Source organism: Strix aluco, chromosome 26 (assembly GCF_031877795.1).
Source record: "Strix aluco isolate bStrAlu1 chromosome 26, bStrAlu1.hap1, whole genome shotgun sequence".
NCBI classification, from domain to species: Eukaryota; Metazoa; Chordata; class Aves; order Strigiformes; family Strigidae; genus Strix; species Strix aluco.
The window spans coordinates 7552346-7574962 of record NC_133956.1 but is presented as its reverse complement, the minus strand read 5'-3'; the positions used below and the strand labels follow the sequence as shown (position 1 = coordinate 7574962).

At 48.3% G+C, this 22617-nt stretch overlaps 1 protein-coding gene across 9 annotated transcripts in view; it reads right to left on the bottom strand.

Annotated features, from left to right (window-relative positions):
• SCMH1 (Scm polycomb group protein homolog 1) overlaps positions 1-22617 on the bottom strand; it is a 75828-nt gene that overhangs the window by 8998 nt on the left and 44213 nt on the right. For 6 of the 9 annotated variants that reach the window (XM_074850704.1, XM_074850709.1, XM_074850702.1 and 3 more), the window contains 5 exons: positions 11747-11979; positions 11053-11179; positions 9809-10009; positions 8946-9131; positions 2780-2911 (listed from right to left, as the gene is read on the bottom strand). In XM_074850704.1, the coding sequence (XP_074706805.1) occupies positions 2780-2911; positions 8946-9131; positions 9809-10009; positions 11053-11179; positions 11747-11979 (879 nt within the window). The remainder of the gene's footprint in view (positions 1-2779; positions 2912-8945; positions 9132-9808; positions 10010-11052; positions 11180-11746; positions 11980-22617) is intronic. The other 3 variants (XM_074850705.1, XM_074850707.1, XM_074850708.1) reach the window with 2 other exon arrangements.

The following is a 22617-nucleotide window of genomic DNA, read 5'->3' as shown; positions in this document are numbered from 1 at the left end:
ATCCTCAGGTTACCTATCTCTGGACTGGCGAGCGCTCGGTTGTGCTGTAAATATTGCAGCAGAGCTGGAGCCTTCTTGGGAGGGTCAATGCAAGAGAGATTTAGGATTTTCTTAAAAATACAAACACAGAGGGAACTGCTCAGATGAATGATACCTCCATAAAGGGCAGAGGGAAGCAAGGCAAGAGGGGAATGATTACTAGCCCTGTGAATCATCTGTAGCAGAAGACAACATGCTTCTGCAAGAGGCAGAGCACAGACTCTGTCCATCCAGAATGCTTTTGCCTCGATAACTAGCTTCGGAGTGAGGAGGAGGTGGTTAATTCTTAGGCAGATTTTCTTATACAAACTGCTAGTTTTAAATAAAGGCTTGCATTTAGAGCATTGTAGGAAAACATGCCACCATTAGTGGCGGAGAGGCTGGGAGCAGATAATTAAAGTTTAATTAAACAAATAGTGCTATAGATTCAAGACTGTTGTTTTACTGCTAAAACATGGAGTTTGGCCACAAGCATCAATCTGATTTGCACAACTACTAAACACCCACTGTTTCCGAAAAATGATAGTCTTGGAAAAGCAGGTCCCCACTGTGCTGGAACTGCAGCTTTTTAGCAAAATGCTACATAAATGCCACTGGATACAAGAGGAAAAACAATGTAAGAAGCGAGATCCCCTCCTCATCTTTCTGACTTCTTGCCAAAGGCATGATGAATGAAGACTTCCCGCTGCTACTCACTGCCTTCAATTTGGCAAACTGGAAACTGTTCAGGTACTGTTGTCTATCACACTGCTGAAGCCAGAATGCGCTCTGCTGGGAGAGCTCATCACCATGAGAAGATGTCTCCTTGCTCGAGAAATATTCAATATCTGAGTATTTCAGGCTCATATTCTTAAAATATATCCTCTGAAATGCAAATATTCCTGCCTGTACTTAAATTTCATGGTGGAGGAGGAGGAATAGGCTTTTAGCTGTGGGATAAAAATTAATTTCTAGATGGAATTTGGAACTGCACCTCATTTCCTCCTGCCCTGTACGCCCCCTGCTTGGACCAAGAACAGAGCAAGACCAAGTCACTGCAGGAAGTTCACACACCAACAGGATCATCACCGTCACATGAAGGCACATGTTCTGCCCCTTGTCTCTACTTTTGCAGAAGAGGCTGGAGTATTCTGGGCATCCAGATGGCACAACCCATCCAAAGGCCAAGAGATAACAGAATAGACTTTGAAGCAGACTAAGAATCAGTCTTGCAGACAACCTAACATAGGTTCCTCCTTGGAATTACCCATTGCAGAAACCTTCTCTCTTCACTGACAATACAGAGAGTGTACAATATTCACCATCTTAATATTTAGAGCACACCACTGCGTTTCAAGAACAGGCTGAACACTTAATGTTCCGCCTGCTGGTAGAGGAGGAGCTGACAGGCTTTGCTAATGGTATCCCAAGTGCAGTGGTTGATGTGTTAGAGGAGAGTATCAAGGAGACCAGCAAGGATGTGTATCTAGAGGTGAGAAACAGACTGGGCCTCAGGCAACAATTTTTGACTTGTCAATATGCTGGAGTAGATGAGACAGTCCCACACGTCACCTTGTTCTTCGCTTCAGCTGTGTGACAAACCCACAGTTTTAATCAATGTAGATATTAAGGCCACTCGAAACCACCCATCACAGGGTGCAACTTCAGCTCAGCTGTGCTTAGATACGGGGTCAGTAATCCTCAAAAACACAGGGCACAGCGATGGACGGAGACTAAAGTGACACCACAGCGTGTGGGAGGCCGTGCACCCTCAACTCTGGGATCAACAACCCAAGCCCAGCAAACTTGGCAAGAACCAGGAAAATGGTGATTCTAAAGGGACAGCGACAGAGCACAAAGCTGCTGAACTATGAGCCCAGCCAAGAGTCTCCACAAATTTTTCAGGGACATGTGGGACTATCACCTTGGTAGATTTCACCATCAATTAATTAAAAGGCTTCAGCAAGGTTAAATCTCCAGTCTGCATTATGGAACATTTGCAGTTAAAAACAAAAGAGAAGGTGGAAGTGTATTTATTGAAGACTCCAGCTCAGGCAGTCCTCCAGCTACCTGGACCCCCTGGAAATCTCCCACCTGCACAGGCAAGGGACAGCTATGGAGCACATACCAAAGAGGACATTTCTGCAGTTGCTTCTGAGCACGTGGCACAGCACATCTGCCCCAGCGTCACCCAACAGGCACTGCAGGAAGCAGCAGCGCTGCGGGAGGGGATTTGATCTGGTTTAGCTGGTGGAGCACATGCTAGTGAGACCCTCCCTGCTATTTAGGAAGGACTGTGAGGAACAAGATGGGATCCTGGGAAAGGGCAGCAGGTTCCTGGCCCGTACAGCTGCACACAGCATCTGTAGAACACACTGCAGCAAACAATCATGGAAAAATTTGGGGGAAGATTGACTGAAGCAACTGGGCGGTTTTATGACCGTTAATACCATGCATAGCAATGGAAGCTAAAATACGGGTAATTAAATCCCAGATTATATGGTATTAGATGATGACTATCAGGGTTAGAAGGAATTCTCCCTGCGTTCCACATGCCTTACACAAGTGCTTGGGGAACCTGCCTTGGCACAGAGTGGTTTCTTCACTTCTCTCTGGAACACCAAGCACCGACCCATGCCAGAGACAAAGCAAAGCAGACTTCCTAAACCCACGGCTCGATTTGGCACAGCAAATGTGAACCTGCTGTATCCGTTACAAGTCACTATAAACAGCCAGCTTTGGGAAGAGACGCTGTGCTCACCTTCCAAAGGGTGACGGTCATTCTTTGGTAACTTGGGGGAGAGAGGAGCACTGTATGGAGGGGAATCTTGGGAATATCGCTTTGTACCCCGGCCTGGTCCCTGCAGAGTGCCGTCTAACGAACTGCTTCTGTCTAGGAAAAGAGAACAAGCCCTATTTAGGAGTGGAGACTTTCTGGGAAGTTCAGTCTTGCCAGAGTCACTTGAGACTCGCATGCATTGCCAGCCTGGTAACAGCCTGTTAAAACTGCAATCCAGCACATCTGTCAGTGCTTAACATTTTATATTTTGCTTTGCAAGTTTTATCAGAGAAAAAGGGTGTCGAGAAACCTAAGAATCTTAGCCACATTTTGCCATATTTCACCCCAAATATCACCTCTGATTGACTTAATTCCATTTCTCCTTGTTCTACCCTTTGGCTCATCCCAGACGATTCCTGCTCCTCCCCTCTTCACCTTTCGGACGCACGTAACCCTTGGACGATTTGCAAAGAACCCTTGGACGATCTGCAAACACTCTGTGCCATACACAGTGCTTGATTAAACCGTACTCAAATTTTCAATCTTTCCCCAAATGGATCCCTCAAGCGCCCCAGCTGTCGCTGCTGCTCCTCTCCAAATGCTTCCCAACGACGGGGTTCTCCGTATTGTACGTGGCAGACGAGACGTCAGGCTGGGCCGCGAGACGTCTCCGCTGAAGGCTGCACACGAGGTGTCAGTGGGTGGATGAACACAGAGGATGGAAACGCTAACACAGACGGGAATGGCAGCCAGGCAAGAGACACAGCGGGTGCCAGTCCGTGTCCCGTCTGGACTAAGCACGGTCACCATGAAGAGGTCACCCTCCAGCCGCCACCTGCCCGCGCCGGCCACCAGCGCTCCCAGCTGGCCCCTTCCAGCTGCCCCGAGCACGGCGACACGTGTGAGCCTGCAGCCATCAGGGTGTGTGGGGAGAGCGGTGAGATGCTCATAGACAAATGCCAGGAGCTGGACAACAGCACGGAGCAGCCCCAACTGCAGGGCAGGGCAGGAACAGGTGCTGGAGGGGTGACAGAAATACGGCGGGGAGCGACTGGGACCGGACACCAAGGGAGATGCATCACGCCAAACAAAGAAATGAAGGTACAGATGGGTGGGAAGCATCAGACGGTCACAATTTGGTGGATTAAAGAGAAATACAAAGGTAGAGAAAAGTATCTGTTCTATGAAAATCCTCTGGGGAAACAAAAGATAAGCTGCTTATACTGAGGCCCTGGGACTCCATACGAGTATGATCAAAAATCACTATAACATTATTAGAAAGGCAAACACCATCCTCAGGACAAGTCCCTGTAGGAAACATTCATTGCCCAGACACAGATGGAAAACAAATGCTCTTAGTAATGTCTCCAGATATCTCTAAACATAAAACTGCATGACCTTCTTCACCAAACAGTCCAGAACCACAACAAAGGGCGATGCTTTTTAAAGGGTTTATCAGGTTTTGATTTGGGCTATTTATTAAATTGGTTGATTTAAAAAGTAATGCAAACACAGAAGATCAGGTTGTAGAAGATAACCCAGGGAATGGGAAGTTAGGTCAGTGTAAATTAATGGAAGGATAAACCAAAAGTAGGTCTGTAGTTAGGGTCTCTGATTTTAAAGGACAAATTTTAAGAAAATAAAGAAATGGAGTAATACACAGAGCTGCACTCAGCAGTCACGATGTGGATCATCAGGAAAAAAATGAAAATACCTTCAGTTCAAAAGATGCCATAAACATCATGAACGTGTATCATCAGTGAGGAAACAATCTGGGAAGAAAGGACCCCAAGTCTAAGTGGATAAATGTTCACTTCGAGAAGGATGCTGAGAACAAACAGACCATTTACTGGAGATGAAAAGGACCTGCTCAGCATGGAGTCGTATACCTCAAAGAATGGCGAGTACAGGGGCAAAATGAACTTTTTAACTCAATCTGCCTTTTGCCACAGCGCAAGGGAAAAGACAGGACCATGTCTTCAGCTACAGAAGTGACAAGTGCACGGGAATGGAGTGAGAGGATACTGTGCAGAAAGGTAAAGATTGAGAAAAAAAGAAAAAAAGATTGTCCTCGCCTGCAAATGATGGGACAGCTTGGAGGGATAGCTCACCTCACCTAACTGGGGAGGCTGGTGGGGAGGAAGAGAATCACGTCTGCCCATGCCTGGATTTGTGCTGTTGGCCATCCCAAGGCAGTCAGGGCAGACGCCTTCCCAGTCAGTGAGAGTCTGCTCACCTCATCAAGTCCAAGTCAAGGGTGCTACTTTGGGGTGCTGTAACTGTCTCTGACTGCACGGGTGCTTCCTCCCCGACTGCAGAGCGTGCCTGCACAGCGAGCTCAGGTGTCGATGCCACTGCGACGTCCACCCGTGCTCAGTAAAACAAATCCCACCCTTCGCTTCCAGCCACGGCCACGCTGAACACCAGGGAAGGCTCAAAGTGTAAAAGAAACGGGACAGGAATGAAAATATACACCATTGACTAAGAAGTGGAAGTCAAATAATGGAATGTACTCAAACTGGGGGTGTGAGGGTGCAGAAGCAGCCAAACCATAACTCAAAAAAGAAGGCGCACATGAAACCCCAGGTCTGCTGCAGCAAATTCTAACAGAACTCAGTGACGTGCTGCTCAGGGTGACTGGAAACACGATGCCAGCATTTAGAAAAAGAAGGTGAAAAAATGATTTTGGCAACAAAATGCTCACATCTGACCTCAGCAGTACTGCAAGGCTTGTAAGAGGTGCTGAAGGAAAGGGTAGGGGAAACACTGCAATTACACATGGCACATACTGCAGTAGGCATTTATCAGAGGAGACTAACCCAATAGCTTCCTTATCATGGGAAAATAACTGATCTGTCACACAAAGGAAGAGTGGTCCATCTCAGCTACCTGGAATTCAGCAAGGCATTTGATATGGAGAACCACCAGCTGAGACAGAGAACATGAGGATTACCCACAGCCCTGTTATATGCACAAACACCTGATTCGAGGGGAAAAGCCGTCAGCAGAACACTGAGCGAGAGCATGAGGCTGAAGAGCAACTGCTAATGAATTTTCTTGAGGATCATTCCTAAGCCCAGTCTAATTTAATACTTTTATTAACAACTTTGGCAGAAATTTTAGAGATTCACCGATAAAATCTGCTGATGTCCTCCCACATCAGGCCAGGTCTCATTTGAAATTAGGCAGAAAAAACATATATAGAACAGAGTACCAGAAGGGAGGTAAATCCAGCAGCAAAACGCAGATGTGCACTCGAAACATTGTCCCATGAGCTGGGAACCTGGAGTTGTCAATAATGGATGAAAAGAACAGGTATGTGACCAGGACAGACTGATCATCGCCTGCTACAAGGATACAGCGACAAAAAGCGGCTTCCAGAGAGATTTCCTGTGAACATGGTGATGTCAGTGCTGTGGCACCGGGTCCCCGTGAGCAATTCCCCAGAGTGCTGGGTGGCACCTGGTCACCTCCTGAAGTTTAATTCAAACCAGCACTAGATGAGGAGAGCAGAGAGCCCTTCTTACCAGAGCAACCAGCTCCTCTGAAGGATACCACTGTTCTCTAATTTCAGAAGGAGGAGAACTAAGTTAAGCTAAAAGGCAATGTTAAGATAAGGAGACACAGATACTAAGTTGCCCAAGAATAAATTTGGGCTAGAAACTACACTATAGTTTCTAAAAATTCAGCAAAAAACCTTGGAGCAGCCTCCAGTAGAAAGCAAAATTCCCAACTCCAGTTAATTAAAGCAACACCGTATGTTGTGGTGCCTGTAGTAACAGGACCCAAGGCTCGATGGTCCAGAAGGTCCCTCCAGTTCTACATTTTCAGATGGCTCCAGATCAGATCTACCTGTTCACAACATTTCACAGCCCATCCCTGTTCCTATTAACAGCAACCGACTTCTTGTTTTCTTGCAAATCTACTGTTTCCTGATGTACAACTTGACCTATTTCCCCTTATTTCCATGATTACGGCTTACTTAGCAAGAGAGAATGCCAGGATGCAGCTGACCTAAGGGCTGCTGCAGGCCTTCCTTCTTCTGCCCCAAGCACACGCAGGAATTCTCCACGGCATCCACAGTGGTGCTCCTATAAAATGAGTTTGCTCTGGGAATGGAGACCAGCTCCCAGTCCTAACCAGTGATTGTTCCCTGCAAGAACCAGCCCCATTCAGGCACACGAGCACCTGTACTGTAGAGGAAACAAGGCAGGACACAGAGCTGAAGGCGAAGCCACAGCAGCCTTGACACTTGGTGTGATTTAAGCTGATGTACAACTGTATCCTCCTTCTTCCATGACCAGCCCTAACCTCTAAAATCGTCGGTACTGTTTCTTTTCCCTCACCAGAAGCCACTGTAAAGTGTAGATAACAACGTTTATCATCTTCTTTCAGGTGCTTGAGAAAGGTGTTAGATGACCAGATGCCCAGCAATCCTCGAGACATCAGTATGAACTACAGGAGTAGGTGTTACCACTTCTCTGGTCTGTGGTTAATCTTTCTTTAATCCCTGCAAACACTCTAAAGAAGACTTCAGGATGGGCAGGTCTCAGCATCGTGTCACATCTGCTGCTCTGCCTGAGTTTCCCTGAATTCTGACTTTGCTCTTCACACTTTTCCACCCTGCCAGGCAGCCCAGCTCTTAGCACAGACACCACTGACAATTCATGGTGGCTAGAAAGCACGTGTGTGAGCTGCAGGACCCTCTCCATCCGAGCCTGCTACCATGCCCAGACCCTGGGTCCTCTTCTTCCCATTCCAGTTTTGCTCTCTCATGACAACAGAGTACTTCTACACCGAAACATGGGGATTTCTTCTATTTGAGGGTTCCCTAGAGGGGTAACTTCTAGTCCTAGTAACTAGACATGCTGCTCCTGTACTTGCCACAGCAGCCAACCCACTTCCTACAGCTTCTCACAGCACAGCACAGCTCCCTGCTCCCGGCACTGCTGGCTCCAGCATGGCTCTGCACAGCCCCAGCCTGCAGGCAGCTGATCAGCCATGGAGGAAGCAGAGGACGGTCACTCCGAGATCCTCACGCTCTTTAGACTCTCGCTAATCCCTTCCCGAGTACTGATGCTTTGCAAGATGCAATGAAACATTCTGGCATTAGGCTGTTGCCCCCGAGCTTCACGCTTAGCAACTTCTTCCTTAAATAGTTCTTCCTAAGTGCTTATCCTTTTACATTAGAAATTCCTGCTTTTCTCATCAGAGCCATAATTATCCAGAAGATTGACTGTGGAAAGACCTCAAACAGTACAACAGCTGACTCGGGGCAGAAAGGTAGTGGAGGAAGGAAGACAGAAGAGCAGATCAGCACAAGACACTTGTCAACTACCGAAAGAGGGTACAGATAGCTTTTATCCTCTCCACGACTGGCATTCCCACAGCAGTAGTTCCCCCAGAGCCCTGCAGCCAGCCCAGGGAGGCAGCTATCACTCCAGCAACTGCTGCCGCTACACAGCACTGCGAGGAAAAGTATCGGTCTTCTTCTTTACCAGTGCTTTTGCTTAAGAGCAATTCTGCAGCCTGACGATTTGCATTGCGGCATGAACTATCTTGCCACGGGTGTGTTGCTTCAACACAGTGGAGCGTTAGCCATGCCAAGAAAAACAAAGCCACCTATGCCTCAGATCACTGCAGTGTGCATCATCCCTGAAAGGGCGACGCTTTCACTGAGGGCTGGATGTGCTCTCTGCTGGCAGCAGATTCACAGCCAGTGTGGAAACCGCTCTGCTAGGTTTTAATTCCATTTCTAATTACAGTTCACACGCTGCACGTTATCACTCTTCTACTTCTCATGCAGTCTTTCACCTCAATTCCTAACTGGATGAAGTCACTATAATCAGATTACAGGAAGCGGGAAGGACTGGGGGACGAGGAGAGGAGGGAAGACAAGGAGACAGCACGGATGAGCGGAAACCTACAGGCAGAGATGGAAATCAGACCGACAGGCAGAAAATACGGCAACTTGAATTCTGCACAAAAAAGAGCCCTGTGGGGATGTGCATGACACTAGGTGTGATGCAATGAACCCTGCGGAGAGGGCTCTGAAACACACGCCTGCCTCCTGAGATAAAGATAAAATCTGGGTTAAGACACAGAGCACCTGGGGTCCCTACAACGCCGCCCCCGCCCCAGCTCCTACCTGGTAGATACCTGTCGTGGTCGTACTCGTGTGAGCGCTGCATGTGGCTGTTCTGAGTGAAAGGCTGGTTCCCAAAGAGGTTGTCACTGCGAAGATTGTGGCAGAGCTTCTCCAGGAAGCGGAGGACGTAGGTGATACTGTTTACTGCTGGCAGGTTCAGAGTGTGCTGTTCCCGATCAAACACAGCTGGAGACAGAAACAAACAGAGCCCAACACGTAAACCCCCAGCAAAGGCAGGAGACTACGCCCAGGGCTGCACAGCCAGCTTCTGTATCTCAGCATCGCTGGTCTAGACTAGAGCAAACAAAAGCCACTGCCTTCCGCTGGCTGAGCGCTGGCGAGCTCGCTTCCCTGGGACAGGCTAAAACCAGTCTGCTGCACCCAGCATCAGGCACGGGGCTGCAGCGCCTGAGAAGCTGCGTTCGAGGGAATGGAAAGGCATTCAAGGAGGGGCCTGCACGCCCAGCATCCGGGTAAACTTGGGCTTAAAAGCAAAATTAAAAACCGGGGTATTTCTTGTCTTTCCGTCAGGAGCTCAGGAAATCCCACCCGTTCTGCCTCCTCCTGGGGGCTCGGGCAGCGCTGGGGGACGATGGGTGAAGCGTGACGCTGCCCAGGCGGACACCAGGGCCGCACGCTGCCTCCTCCAGCAGCTGTGCCTGGAGGCCACGCTAACCGCTCTGCTCGGAGTCAGCCGCTACCTGCTGCTCCGCTGACACAGATGTTTGGCAAGAAAGAGAAGACAGAAATCTTCTGTCTGCCCCTGGCCCATGACTGCACCAAGCTTCAGGAGAGACATCTTCCAACAAGCGAATTCTTGCAACGACATCTCTGAAGGCAAAGTGCTGCGGGCCAGTTCTCACCTGAGATGACCTCTCCCCCGTGGCCTTGTTTTAAGAAGGAGAAGACTGTTTTCTGATGATAAGCGCAATCAATGCAGGCCTGTACTGCTTGCTGCAGGACAACAGAAGCTCGAGCTGGTCCAAAATGGTCCGGCAGCTGCTGAACTTTCTTCTTGTCTAGGTGGGGCCCAGTGCTGCCGTTCTTGTTCAAGTAAATGCAAACTGCCAAGATGAGAAATGTGTTTGCCATTAACCCACTCAAGAAAGCAAGAAACAGATGCCTAAAATCCAGCTTGAGAGATGCTGAGGTTTTAAGACTGTCAAATCACTCACAAAGGGGAATCCACCACGACTGCCTGTCTGCATCCTAACAGTAGAGCCACTTACAGAGGGGAATCACCTCCAAAATCTTCCTGCCTCACACTCACCTTCCAAGCTGCTGCTGTTTCTCCTACGCTTTCCCCAGCACTGGGGCTCCCAAAAGCAAGGCTGCAAAGTGGTTCTCATGCCAGCCAGGTGAGGTGGCTGCGATCTTCAAAGGAGATGAAGGAACGCAGTCCCCGGTTTTTAGGGAAACTGGGTTCTTTAGGTTCTTCTGAAAATGGGCCAATTACATTCTGGGGAAACAGAGGGCTCAGCCCATATCCAGTGCTTGACCGTTAGACTTTCCTGCCCAGATTAATCTTCAGCTACATCTCACAGCTGTAGCAGAGCATATACTCTGCACTGTCACTCCTACTCCTCCCCTGCTCCCTCTTGTCCCTGTTTGCCTTGATATCCTGGCTGAAGCTGAACAGATCACTGCCACTGCTGTTCAGCGGTTGTTCTGCATCTCGCTGTAGCCTCAGCAGCTGTGTCTGGCACGGTTTGGGAGAGCTCACGCCCTGGACTCACGAGAGGTGCTGCACACCCTACTGCCTCTGGGCACGATGGGCCACGAGAAGTGCCCTTCGAGAGCTGTGGAGTCACTAGCATGCACGTGGTAACTCAGGGAAAGGGGTCCCTGCGCTGAACAGATGGACTTGCAATCTTGCTATGACTTCATTATTTCCAAAATGGACAGAGAGATAAACGAACAGCTGATCTGAACTCCTGTGCCTCACTTTTCCTCCTGACACACTCTCTATTAGGCCAGCCTTTCTGGAATTGTAACGTTTGCTGGTTCACAGGTTTAAGAAGAAATGCAAGTACTTGGTGTGTCGCTTTCTGACTGATGCAGCTCCTAACTGTGCAATCTTGTCAAGAATGTGGTTTGAGACCCTTACCTGTGGGAGCCTGCATGGCAGAGCTGGGGATTGTAGCAGCGTCCTGGGGAACAGTGCTTGTGTCTGGTTCTGGGGTACTGGTTGTTGGAGAGGTGGGTGCTGGGTTCAGCAATGTCCTAGGTTTCCTCTGCAGAAAAAGAGGAGATATTTCTCCTTTTATCCCTGCTCTCCTTTACCACCCATGATCACTACACTCTTTCCTCTGCATCCAACAGACAAGGCACTGTGGAACATGACACACTTCTGATGATGATGACGGGGAGTCTCAAGAACCTAGTAATCAATATGTGTGTGTTTTATAAACCACAATCCTGAAAAAATAACAAGTCTGAGATCTGCCACCTCTGCTTGACTTAGACTAGCTACACACGATGGACGGAATTGCTTATTCCACCGTTTGGCCATCCTGTCATGATCACAGCATCTGCCATGCTACTTCACAGCTAATGAAGCTTTGCAGCTCCAAAGACACAGTTTCTTGATGGAAATGATCTTTAGGACACAGACATTCTCTACAGCTCTGGGGCTGGACTCTGAGGGATATTCCCAGCCCACATACCCCTTTGGTCTCCTACTTGCTGCAGTCATACAGCCAGAGGCTGAGACAAACGTGCACAAACACACGCATGCACCATCCCATGGCAGAACTTGCAGCACCTGCTTTTCACCCGCCTGCATCAGCATCAGCTTTTACCTTACTGCCAGGCTTGGGGCCTCTCTTTCTGGGGAATTTCAAAGGCTCCACTGACTTGGAGGGTGTAGGCATGGGGTGATGGATTAGCGCTTTGGTCGTTCGACCACGCTTCTTCCCTGTTTTGCGACGCCTTTGCCCTTGTTGATGCCCCAAAACAGTCTTTGTGCTACTGTGCATGCTAGGTTTCTCCGAGTTTACTTCGGAGGCAGGTAAAGGGCTCTTTGGAATCACAACTGAAATAAAAAGAGAAAAAGCAAATATAATTAAATCAGGCGAGAATCAAAACAAGAGCAGCCTCCATCTTTATACAGTGTCACATGGAAAAACCTGGAGTATTCACAGCCCCCTGAATGGAGGCTGCTCTCCATGCCAGAATAAAAACCAAATGCACTGATCCTTGGTTCAGCACTTGAGCTGTGGGACACTGTGGCTTAGCCTGGATGGGCTGAACTCCAGAAGGATCATGCTTTCAGCCATACCTTCCTTCCTGAAAATAACTGGCACCTACACCTCTTCCTTCTGCGAGTGGTGACCTGCCAGCGATCATGTAAAATGCACTGAAAGCATTCCTAGGGGAAGGATCAGCCAAGACCTGCCTGATAGTCACAGAGCCAGTGCTGTGCTGGAAATCCCCTTTCTCAAGGCAGAAGTCAAATTTCCTCTGTCCCTAAATCACCAGTGAACTGCAGTGGAAGGTACCAGCTCCATCCTCAATGGCAAGGACTATTGCTCCTGGCCCTGAGTAACAGCTCATCTCAGTTGGATCAGCTGAACTGCCCCTCTCACTGTATTGCCAGAGGTAAAGGGAAGTGCCAGCACACAGTCCGTTCCTTCTTATCTTCTCATGCTTTCCATGACAAAACCAGGTTTCCAGTGTATTTAGCCACAAATCCCCTGAATTTGGTCATTCATCTTTCCCAAGTCCTGCTAAGGGCTAGAGATGAGCTGGTCCAGCTCAGCAGATCAATATTTCCTTTAGATTTAAACTTCTGCTAAAAAGAAAATAAAACCCTCCTAGAGTTGGAAAAATGCACTGAGCTTTAGGATGTCTTGTTTCTCTGACCTGGAAACCACACTGTGTATTCAACACAGAGGCTCTGAATTTGAAAAAAAACCCCACCTTTGAAGTGAGAGGCTTTATAGTTAGGGAGAAAATCTTGGCCAAGGAAACAGACTGCAATAAAAGATTGATACCAGGATGGCAAGCAGCCGCAACAGTGGCACAACTGTGGGTATCTAAAGAGATTTTTAAGGTTTTTCTAACAAGGCTTTTATGAGCAGTTACTGTGAACAAGGACTCATTCCCTTGGCACAAAGACACTGTTTCCTGCTGACAGCTCAGAAGCAGCAAACTGAGCTGGGTCCAACTTTCTAGGGGTCTGGAGAAGATCAGTGGGCTGCAAGGTGACAGCAGAAAACTCTGAGTCAGGAGATACTCCAGAGACAGGCCAGTGAGCTGACGGCTCTGTAACTACTTCACTGCTAACCAAAGCACAGACCGAGTGAACAGCATAGAATCAGAGAATCGTTTAGGTTGGAAAAGACCTTGAAGATCATCAAGTCCAACCGTAAACCCAAAACTGCCAAGTCCATCACTAAACCATGTCCCTAAGCACCATGTCTACACATCTTTTAAGTACTCCCAGGGATGGTGCCTCAACCACTTCCCTGGGCAGCCTGTTCCAGTGCTTGACAACACTTTTAGTGAAGAAATTTTTCCTAATATCCAACCTAAACCTCCCCTGGTGCAACTTGAGGCCATTTCCTCTTGTTGGATAGATTGTTACTTGGGAGAAGAGACCAACACCCACCTCACTACAACCTCCTTTCAGTTAGCTGTAGAGAGCAATAAGGTCTCCCCTCAGCCTCCTCTTCTCCAGAATAAACCCCCCCAGTTCCCTCAGCCGCCCCGCACAAGACTTGTGCTCCAGACCCTGCACCAACTTCACCAGCTGCTCTTCTCTGGACGTGCTCCAGCACCTCAATGTCTGTCTTGCAGTGAGGGGCCCAAAACTGAGCAGAGAATTCAAGGTGCGGCCCCACCAGTGCCGAGTACAGGGGACGATCCCTGCCCTAGTCCTGCTGGCCACACTATTCCTGACACAAGCCAGGGTGCTGTTGGCCTTCTTGGCCACCTGGGCACACTGCTGGCTCATATTCAGCCGGCTGTCGGTCCTTTTCCTCTGGGCAGTTTTCCAGCTACTCTGCCCCCAGCCTGTAGCACCGCTGGGGGTTGTTGTGACCCAAGTGCAGGACCCGGCCCTGAGCCTTGGTGAACCTCATACAATTGGCCTTGGCCCATTGCTCCAGCCTGTCCAGATCCCTCTGTAGAGCCTGTCTGCCCTCGAGCAGATCAACGCTCCCACCCAGTTTGGTGTCATCTGCAAACTTACCGAGGGTGCACTCAATGCCCTCGTCCAGATCACTGATAAAGATATTGAACAGAACTGGCCCCAGTACTGAGCCCTGGGAACACCACGTGTGACCGGCCACCAACTGGATTTAACTCCATTCACCACAACTCTTTGGGCCCGGCCATCAGCCAGTTTTTCACCCAGCAAAGGGTGCGATCATCTAAGCCATGAGCAGCCAGTTTCTCCAGGAGAACGCTGAGGGAAATGGTGTCAAAGGCTTTACTAAAGTCCAGGTAGACACCATCCACAGCCCTTCCCTCATCCACTAAGTGGGTCACCTTGTCACAGAAGATCAGGTCAGTCAAACAGGACCTGCCTTTCATAAACCCGTGCTGACTGGGCCCAATCACCTGGCACGGCTGGTATGTGTATAAGGTCCCATCAGTGGAAGCTTATTTTGCCCTTACATGAACAAGCCACTGGAGGTGGACGATGCTCTTCTGGTTTGACTCCGCTCACTGGCTTTGACTCTGCGGTACCCTGTGCTCTCCACAGGGAGACTGGGCATGAACCTGGCTGCCAGGTCCAAGAAAACCTGAGTGAATGGTTCATTCAGGCAGCTCGAAACCAGGACTGGTGTTACGTCACAGCAGGACTCGACGACTTCACGCGGGCAGGCGCATTGGCCAGGCACTCCTCCAGGTCCGAGCAGCCGCGGGGGCTCCCAGCCGCCAGCCCGGCATGCATTTCTGTCCTGTTGGCTGTGCCAGAGCTGGCTGTGCAGGGCAGGAGGGCAGAGCAAGCTGATCTCCAGCTGCCAGCTCAGTGTCACAGTGAGGCCGCCTGGCCGGGGCATGTTTAGAACTCAGAGGTCAGCAGGTACCACGGAGAAGGGCCAGGAACACCAGGCAGCACTCCTGTGGCCGGCAACCACTGGTAAATCTTGCGTACACTTCCACTTGCCGCTGTGAGCTGATGGACTCTGCTGTCCCTGCACTACCACACTGCGCTCCTGGGTGTTGCTACAAGTAACCTGCACAGAAAGTGAGGTGCAGAATGTCCTGCAGTTGTCTTCGGGTGGTTTACACCTACCCTAATGTCACTTTGCACCAGTGCAAATAACACGGTGCATGGCGCATCCAGGAACCAGCCCCATTCTGCTTTGTCACCTGGGCAGGGTGAGATTCTGGTGCCCTCAATTTTTTTGTTTAGTTTAATTTTATTTCCTTGCTTCTGTGCATTAGCGTTCTGTGTCAGATGCTGGGGAGAAGTACACAGTCACTCAGGGATCTCACTTCCCAAGTAATGTCTTTTTTTTGGTGTCAGCCAGATACAGAGAATTGCAGTAGAAACAGGGTTTCACTACTCCTTGTTGGAGATGTTACTATTAACGGCAAGATACTTCGCTGGCAAGAAAAGGAATACAACAGCTTAAGTGCTTCTTACAGTTGATGGTTTTCCAGGACAGCAAGTGTCACCTGCTACAGGTGACATCTGGCACTGAGCTGCGCTAGCAGAGAGGAATGGCACAGATAGGACAGGCACTGATCACTGAGTTGCTGTGCCTCCAGCCTTATGTGTGCACAGCTGATCACAGCGGGGAAATATTTGTATTAAAGGATTTACTAGAATCCCACAAGTTGATAGAACAAGGATAAACATGGCTAAAACGCTCCATACTTCAAAGAAACTCTTAAACAAAGGGATGTGTAAAGCAATGCTGGGGGTGTTTTGTTTGCAACCTGCACCAACGGTAACTGTCTGAGCCAAGCTGTGCCACAACAAGGTTTCTCTAACCTGGAAGAGAAATTGAGGATTCTACAGACAAGCTGTGAAGCAAACACACAATCTCAGTTTTACTAGTGAAAAACCCACAGAAATGGTGCATTTGGGAAGTTGGGATGCAGTAGGCAAAGCAGCTGAACTGCACCCTTGGCCCCCAGGCTGGAACCATATCACAGAGAAATCCCAGTGCAGGGAAAAGGAGACCTATGTCAGGTGAACTCGTGGTGTGCAAGCTTTCACTGTATAATTTTATAATAAAAAAATTATTTCATCTTTTGGTGCAATAAATGCTAGAAACATTTATTGTCCGCTTCGGCTGTAAAGATATTACAGGTAACATCAATTTGCCAGGCTTAAAGAGTCAATTTTGGTTTTAGGGCAATAAAAGCCCATAACTTGGTGCGGGCAGACCACATGATAGGAAACCTCAATTCATTCAGCCACGCCAGAGGAGTTTCCACCGCGCCTGCCGCCCCTGGCAGCACGTCCCTGCCACAGCCACGGCTCCCGCAGGGACGGAGGAGCTGCTACTGCTCAATGGAACAGGCTAAGTTACACCTAAATGTGCAGACAGCTCAGGGCATAAATACACAGAAAATGACTTAGATTGTTGTTTTGTGCCTAACAGTATCACTGGATACAGTGCTGAATACATTGCTGAATACGCACTAATATTTTTTCCTGTGGCTGCTTCAGTGAGACTGATACAATGCACGGACATTTTTCTGACCCAGAGCGATTTAATGGAACAAGGTATTATAATCCCACGGTCCAACGCCATTCAGCAGACTTGCCTGGCTTTTTGTTTGATTTTAACCAGAATCTGAGAAAACACCAGCCCACGCTAATTCATTTCTGTTGCCCCTACCAGATGTACTGAGCTGCACGAGGTCAGCACGATGAGGAGACACCAACCTCTTCAGAGCAGAGTCGTCCCACCAGCGGCACCCGCGCAGCAACGGCACAGTCCCAAAACCACAGTTACAGCTGGCCACGCTGCTGTCTTCTCACTGAGGCATTTATAACCACTTCCAGTGACTGGATGCTTCCTAAAGGAGCCTAAAGTCTTTGCCAGGTGCCTGTTAATTTTCCTTCAGGATTTCAGCCCCTGACTTTACAAGGACGTGGTCAAGAAGCACAGGACTGCTGTGGCAAGGAGCAGCACAGAGCACTCAGCCCTGTTCGCACCCAACCCGACACCCACCGAGCTCCGGCAGTGGTAACAGCTGTGCCCAGCAAGCAGGCTCATCTCGCAGCTGCAAACCATTGCCCACATACCCTTTAACTGCCAAAAACTTCAATTTACTGCATCTTATTAAGCTGTTGACAGTGCCAGCCCAACAGTGAGCATCTGCCACGGACATCCCCACCTTCTTCTTCCTTGTCTTCACCCCACGATGAGCCACTGAGAGGAGGCAACTTTTCAGAAAATCAAGTGGGGCCCTCTTACTTAAAAAAATCAACAGTTTGCTGTTGCTGAGAAAAGCAGCATGTCTCTGCCCCATAGCTTTGGTGCTCACATGAGCTCTGAGATGCAACTCCAAAGCTGGCCTTGCTTTAGGCAAGGAGTTGGGCCATGCAACCTCCAAAGATCCCTTTCACCTTAATGATTCTGTGATCTGAACTCATGGTTAATCGTTTCAGCTCACTAATGGAACAGAAAACTAATCAACCAAAGTTTTTTGCTGGTTGAACTGTCTTGTTTTGGTCATACAGACATCCAGTACAAGCACAGACAGGGAGGAATGGGCTGGCTCCTTGCTGGATCATTTTGGCTGCAGTGAGAAACATCACCCTAAAGATGCAGGATCAAACGGTGCTGAGCTTAGAGCCAAAGAAAAGATGGGCACTACTGACTGGGCTATTCATCACTGAAGGATTAGTTTAAACAAGAGTTCTGGGCTTTTTGCAGAAACAGACTTGACAGAGAATTCCAGACTTGAGGCTCTATTTCCTAATGCCAAAACATCCCTTGCCAGTTGACACACGGCACCGGGAGCACCTGCAGCTGCCCACTGCACTGTGACTCAAACGATTATTTACAGAAGACCCTGTAAAGTTGTTGTCCACACTTGGAGGGTTAGCCAATACTAGAAGGCAGTGTTTGTCAGTCATCAGCTTATCTCAGGTTTGTCACAGCTTGAAGACAAAATGATGTGCTTAATAAAGCCAACGTAGGCAAATATGGAACAGAAGAGTTGAAGATGGAGAACGTTTACTACTTTTCCCTTCGATACACCAGCTATTTAACAGTCTGCATTTACTAACAGCTGCTGGACCACAAAACCCACAATCTCCATTTGACATGCTAAGGGCTACTGTACTCTCAGATGCAGCTGTAGCTCATACCCCTTCTCTCTAGAACTACCAGTAATGACCGTTACAGTGTCCCCAAACACAGGGGGTGCTTTCTGAGAAGACTGAACACACCATTCATACCCATTTTAAAGCACCTATGAGGAATGCCCTGTAGACCCCCAGTCCAGTGCTTCTTTGGTGCTCCAGCTGCCCCTTGTCCCATCTTCAGCATTGCACGGCCAGAAACATGACTCAAAGAGGTGGGTTAGAGAGACACATTTAAGATAAGCAAATCTGCCAGAGAACAGAAATCTGGTTGAGATCTGGCTGAATCCTTCCCTGGATGCAGCAGTTCAAACCCAGGCATCATGAAAGCTGGAACTGGACAGAGCTCAGTGCCTGTCCAAGAGTAAGATATGAAAGCTTCAAACCTCTGTGATTCTTTCCAAAGCAAGACTGTCATCACTGGCCACCACGAGCATGACTGGGATATAAATACAGGCTCTGGGAAGGCTCAAGACTTGGTATGTCCTGAGCTGTGAGCAGGCTGGGCAGACAAAACACAGGAGAAAAGGACAGAGTACGGGTGGCAGACATGGGCTCCTTGCAAGGACAGGGCATAAGAACAATCCTCCAAATCCTGGAATTTAAAAGTCAGAATGCAATTAATCTGATAATTCAGTATTTCCTGCAGGGATTCCTGCTCTCCAGCCTAAAACATCTGCTTGAGCTAAGGCTGAGAGATCAGAGAATGTATCTAATACGATAGATAATACAGCAATAGGAGCCAACTGCTGCATGGTTTGACATGTTCTAGATGTTCTCATGATCAGTTAATCTTAACTCCCAAAGATGCATTCTCTTTTTACACCAGATTTGCCTAGTTTCAGCTTTCAACTACTGAAACTTGCTGTTGCCTTCGCTGGAAGCCATGAGGTGCTTTATTCACTGATCTCCTTCCAGACCTCACTGGCCAGCGGCTACATGGCAGCATGTACAAAAATGCAAACCCACAGCCCCTAAAACTGCCTCTGTCCTGCTCATCCCGACGATCAGGTTGCATTTTAATGTCTGTTTCTGGGCAGGACATTCACAGGCACATGAAGAAGAACGGTTACTTAAAACTAAACATAAAGCTTGGATGAGCTCTGTGCGCTGCAGATGTCACTGTACATCCTACTAGCACAAGCTGTGGCATTTTTATGGTTGTTCTATTTACAAAAATAAAACAACTAAATAACAGAAGTCTCAAGAGTCACAGTGATACCAGCAACCGCTATTTGCTTTTTGCACAAGTCTTACATTTACAGCTCTCAAGGCAGCATTCCTGTGTGCCCTAAACCATACTGGTAATTACACTCAGCACTTCCCAAAGGCAGTGCAGCCAGGGATCTTAAAAACCTTCCCAGGCGTTCACTGCGCTGCACAACACATCTTGGAGATGCTGGGCTTCACACCGACAGCCAGAGCTTTAGTGACTCGCCTGAAGCGCCAGACCAATAACAGCACTGCAAAACGTCCCGAGTGTCCTACCTCTAATTTTAACCACATATGGATACATGAAGCAGAACAAGTGAAGACTGCAGTTGGCACAACTGGAGCTGAAGGCCAGAAAAACCCTATTCTGGTCCTGCAGGGTCTGTTTACAGGAATCAAACATCAGAGCTCACAACCCAAAGAGACTTCTCCACCGCCAAGGCCGCCCTTCTGTGCATCACTGTCCACCCCATTCACCCAGTCATTTGCTAAACCCAAGTAGCTAATTTTACCCAAGCACAAAGAGCATCTGGCTAAAACATTTTCCAAACCAAAACTGAGTCTTTATCCAATAACACGGCCCTCAAGAGGAATCTGACCTACTTGGGCAGTATCAATGCATCTTCTGTAACAGAAACCTGGCCTTGTGAACCTGGAAGGGCCTGGACTGGTCAGTGACCACGTGGACGGATGTGATACAGTCTACCCGCCCCTCCATGAAGTCTTTGAGATCCTCACTGAACACTTTTATAAAAACTGTAGAGCCACGGGATGAGAGGAAAGGTTTCTATAGGGATAAATCAAGGGTTAGAGGAGGTAAGAGCAAACAGTCATTCTTGTGGAGGACACAGGGATCTGCACTGCACAACATACTCATACCTGGTGAGGGGATAAGCATGGTGAGAAAGTTTTCTAATGATTCACACTTCTCAGGGCAAACAGGATGGTGGCAGCCTGTGAGCAGCTCCATTGAGAAGCCAGGAGATGAGTTTCAGAGCAAGAAACAGCAGGTGATCCTCACGCCGATAAATATAAAGCAATGAGTGTGGAGAAAACCACTCCTACCTTCAGATGCAAAATGATGGGCTCTGAGCTGCCTGGTGCTCCTTCAGGAGAGAGAACTTGGGCTGTAACATTCACTGCACAAGAACATCAGCTCAAAGCACAGCAGTGGCCAGAAAGAGCCAGGGAAAGAGATTGCACTTTGGAAAAACGAGAGATCGGGGCGTTGGATGTCACGTTAAAAACCAACCAAATAGAAATTCTCATTATGCTGGTTAAACATCAAGCAAAAAGCCCCCAAACCTGCAGCCAGTCTCTGAAGTCTCGTTTCCACAGAGTTCCAGCCTTTCCAGGGACATCTTCAGCCAGGGCTAAGCTCTGCCTTGCCCCGCTGCATGCCGAGAGTCACCCCGAAGACCCTTCACTGATCCTATTAAGAAAACTCTTTGATCAGATCGAGTATTTTTAAAGAGTTCCTTCACACTGCTTTGGCTCTTCTGCTTAGCATACAATGTCAAATACCTTTTAATGTTTTTAACTCTTTTCCAGCATAATTTCAGAGTCAGTAACTCTTATTATTACTTAGCAGTTATTGACGCTTTTTAGAGTATAAACAGATATATTTAGAGTATAAACAGATATAACAGTATGCAGATATTCCTCAGTGCAGGGGGAAAGTGGTCTGAGCTCCTGCACAACAAGTGTTACGGGTGTGCAACACAATAGACTTATTCATCAAAATGCCCTGGGGGTCAGCACAGTCCCCATTCTGCTGATGGCAAAATAAACAGAGATAAGTGACTGGCTCATGATCAGAGACAAAGACAGTGACAGTGCTGTGGAGAGCAAGGATGCCCAAATCATTGTCCTCAGCAAAAGTCATTTTCAGTTTAGTGCTGAGCACACAGATTTACTTAGTCCCAACACCCAGGTCTTACTGTCTCCCCCATACAGGAAAAAAATTAACTGCTTTGTATCCACTGGGTACCATTATAAAATGAACGGGTAAACTGAGTTATGCATCTTTTTTATAAAATACCACAAAGGCTAGCATTTGGGTAAAGGAAAACGGATCATGTCTCTCACCACTGGAGCAGCCAAGCAAGCTTCTCCCCAAATAGCAGCTCATAAACCCCTCATCTCTCAGCACGTTTGCTGTGGTACATCTGTACAACTAGCCATAAGTGTCTCATGCTGCCAATTATATGGCTGGAGCTTGGAGGAGCAGCACATTCCTGCTTCTTCAGCCCCTCTTTTCCCTGCCGTTCCCTCTTCCACTCCCAGAAGGCAAAGCAAAGGAGCAGAAAGTCCATGCTGGGAACAGACCTGGCACAGGCATTAACACCACAGAGAAAAATGGCAGTTTTGCACAGTGGGGCTGGTTCGAGGGATTTAGCGTGCACAGGAAGTCCTCAACAGAATTACAGCCCATACTGCAACAGCACTCCTATTTATTCGATGCAGAGTATCCTCACCACCCTTACAGAAATACTCACTTGTATGAGCCAGTGTTCAGCAATCTTTGCAGCCCATTTTAACAAAGCTGGTGGCCTTGGCTTGCACTCTTTCTGCCAGCATCGTTGTTTATTTCTCCAGTGCTCAGACAACTTAACTCTGAGTCCAGTTCTGGAAGGCCAGTTAGATGCTCCTTTGCAGGTGCAACCAAGAGCACAGGGGCTACCAGCTTCCCCAGCTTGGAGCACAGCTCCTCCTCCTAGCCCAGCTACCAGGTCGGACAACAAGGAGCTGCGATGAGCCTACCAGGACATATGGTTCAAATGCACAAGACAAGCAAATGTCAAATTTGTCTATAATCACCCTCTTCAGCAGTTCTCCTCCCATCCCCATCCCACTACCTCTGCAACACAACCTGGGTTCTTGCTTGCTATGATCCCCCTATTAGTCTCATCTTCTCCAGTCCACTGCAAAAATAAAGCTGTTGTAACAGTGTGTTGTTTGAATCAGCTGTGAAGCAGCTATGGAATTAAAACAGAGAAATTCTGAACTACAAAAAGGAAACGAAAACTGAGCTGGGCAGCTCCAGCATGAGAGACACATCAGCAGAGTTGAAACTCAAGCTCCTGACTGAGGGGATGCACTAGTGGGTAAAAGACGACATACAGGGGCAATCAGGGAGCTCCAAGAGAAATGGCAATGCCAATATTTATTGGCAAA